The sequence below is a fragment of the Nicotiana tomentosiformis genome, chromosome 7, assembly GCF_000390325.3.
Source record: "Nicotiana tomentosiformis chromosome 7, ASM39032v3, whole genome shotgun sequence".
Lineage (NCBI taxonomy): Eukaryota > Viridiplantae > Streptophyta > Magnoliopsida > Solanales > Solanaceae > Nicotiana > Nicotiana tomentosiformis.
In genome coordinates this window covers 38,841,256-38,843,563 of record NC_090818.1, presented here as the reverse complement: position 1 = coordinate 38,843,563, position 2,308 = coordinate 38,841,256, and the positions used below count along the sequence as shown (strand labels likewise).

Sequence of the window (2,308 nt, the reverse complement as noted above, 5' to 3'; positions counted from 1 at the left end):
TGGGTTCGAGCCGTGTAAACAGTCTCTTGCCAAAATACAGAGAAAGGCTGCGTACAATAGACCCTTGTGGTCCAGCCCTTTCCTGGACCCCGCACTTAGCGGGAGCTTAGTGCATCGGGCTGCCCTTTAAGTCTTAAGATACGCTAATGTGTGCTAAAAATCTAAATACCCTTCTAAATAATTTAAATATCTTATTTATAAAAAAAATCACGAAAAGCTGCCCATTTGAGTCACAATGGTCGGCAAAATCTATAAACTCACGCTGGTAATAAATATGGCAAAAATTTATTAAAGATGCAAACAAAGGACTCAAAGGAACAAAAGAGACATTCAATTTTGATGCAGAAGATAATTATGAGTTAGAATTAAAAGGATACACGTCGATGTTATGCTGTTTGTGATAAAATTTATTGAAAATAATGTATTATATGACTTAATATACACGTCCAACGCACATGGCGGGAAACTAGTTACTATAATAATATGGAAATTGATCGAAAGCATGCATGTAATAAACACTTAACGAAGAATTTGAGTTTGTTTTATGTGAATATATATATATATATATATATATATATATATATATATATATATATATATAGAGGTCATGTAGATGCGCTCTTGTCATCCTATAATTGTTGTTCACAATTTTCTGTGCCCCAAAACGACACATAAAACAGTATATAATAACTGTTTTCTTTCACATTGCTGATTGCCCTCAACAAATATACATATAGGAGTGTGGCCGTTGTACGCTTTTATTAAAGGGTGCAAGTGAAGTTTTAGCGGCTTTTCATTTGTCAATATTTACCAACTCATGTTCCCTTAAAAATTTCTTTTGAAAAATTGGGCAAAAGCTATGTTTTCAAGACATTAATTCTCAAAACTTCGTTAATATGTCTCCTTAAGCTTAAATAGTTAATATGTTCTCCTGATGCCATCAAGGGTAACCGTGGTTAATTCTTGATAAGTTATTAGAAATAAATTGAAAATAGGCAGAGCAGCATGAATTTTTTTTATTTTTAAATAAGGCTCTCCAGACAGAAGTCTGGAAGATGTTGTATTTCAAAAGAGTGCAGTGCGGGAGGCTAGATCTGATCTCAGAAATAATACAACGATGGTGATTTCAATCACGCCAAAAAATTCAGTTGGAGGTATGTACTAAATGTCCTCCCTACTGAAGTGCAATCTATGCATATTTAACTAACAAAAAAATTGCACTTGTCATATTTTGTTCTAATACTTGGCATTTTCCATTTATCTAAGATAAAAGGGCTTTTAGCTTCTTTTAGTAATTACTGATAAGTATGATAGACCAATGATTGATTTGTAGTGGAGGTAAGCTTAGCTAGAGAATCTGCTACTTGATTGCCCTCTTTGTAGCACTGTTGGACAATCACACTGGCAATCTGAATGGTGTCTATGATCCTGGCTGCCACCATCCTGAGCTTCATATTCTTTGTTCCTCTTTGAGTAAGCATATTAGAGATGATTGTCGAGTCTAGTTCAAGAGCAAAACTAGTGTAACCTAATTGGTTGCACAGTTTCCTTCCAAACTCATTAGCTAATACTTCTGTCATATTGTTGTTGTCACAAGTAACAGGCACTAAAAAGTCACCATTAATACCATCTCTAACTATGCCCCATATACCAACTTTCCCACTCTCCTTTATGTAACTACCATCGGCGTTGACCTTAGTGTTATCATTTAGAGGAGGATGCCTGTTATGAATGGACCTGGGCCAGCCAAGGAGAATAAACATGCAGATGGGCCAAGCAATGCATCAGATGGACCAATTGGGCTAAGGAAGGGTTCAAGGCAGAAACAGCCCAACAAAAAGTTGATTGACTACATTTGAAAACCTGGCTAAGGAGCACAGGTGTTGAGTAATGATTGGTAGAAGGGGAATAGGGGTTATTATATCTAGTACTGAGAGCAGCAGTAGAATTAGGCTGAGTCATTTGCAGAATTATGTTTCTTCTCAACCCACTTTCTGTCTGTATCCTCTCATCCCCTTTCTGGCTTTTCTCTATGTTTTTCAGTGTTGTTGCGTAGCCCATTTCTTTTCTGTAATTCCGTTGTGGTTATTTCAATACAATCAAGCTTCTCTCTTATTTGATGTTTAACTGTAGTAACCACAACAATGGTGCTTTCATTCTTGTCCACCATGTCGGACGCTCGACTCAAGCAGCTCGAGGAATCTCAAATAGCTCTCTTTCAGCAGGTCTCCGACCTCAGCTCTGCCTAGGATGGCCAAAGCAAAGTCATGCAAGAAATTCTATCCCAAGTAGCTGCTATAAGTGCTCA

The 2,308-nt window shown here is 36.9% G+C and overlaps 1 protein-coding gene across 1 annotated transcript; it reads right to left on the bottom strand.

Annotated features, from left to right (window-relative positions):
* Positions 1-1,295: 1,295 nt before the first annotated feature.
* On the bottom strand, positions 1,296-2,061 carry LOC138895503 (uncharacterized). Its single transcript, XM_070180195.1, has 2 exons — positions 1,988-2,061; positions 1,296-1,737 (listed from the first exon to the last, which is right to left on the bottom strand). The coding sequence occupies exons 1-2, from the start codon at positions 2,059-2,061 to the stop codon at positions 1,296-1,298; spliced, it is 516 nt and encodes a 171-aa protein (XP_070036296.1).
* Between the last annotated feature and the right edge of the window lie 247 nt (positions 2,062-2,308).

Coding starts and splice junctions, on each gene's coding strand:
- LOC138895503 (XM_070180195.1), bottom strand. CDS start 2,061: ATGGGCTACGCAACAACACTGAAAAACATAGAGAAAAGCCAGAAAGGG. Junction 1,738..1,987: donor AGGATACAGACAGAAAGTGG/GTTGAGAAGAAA, acceptor TGGCTGGCCCAG/GTCCATTCATAACAGGCATC.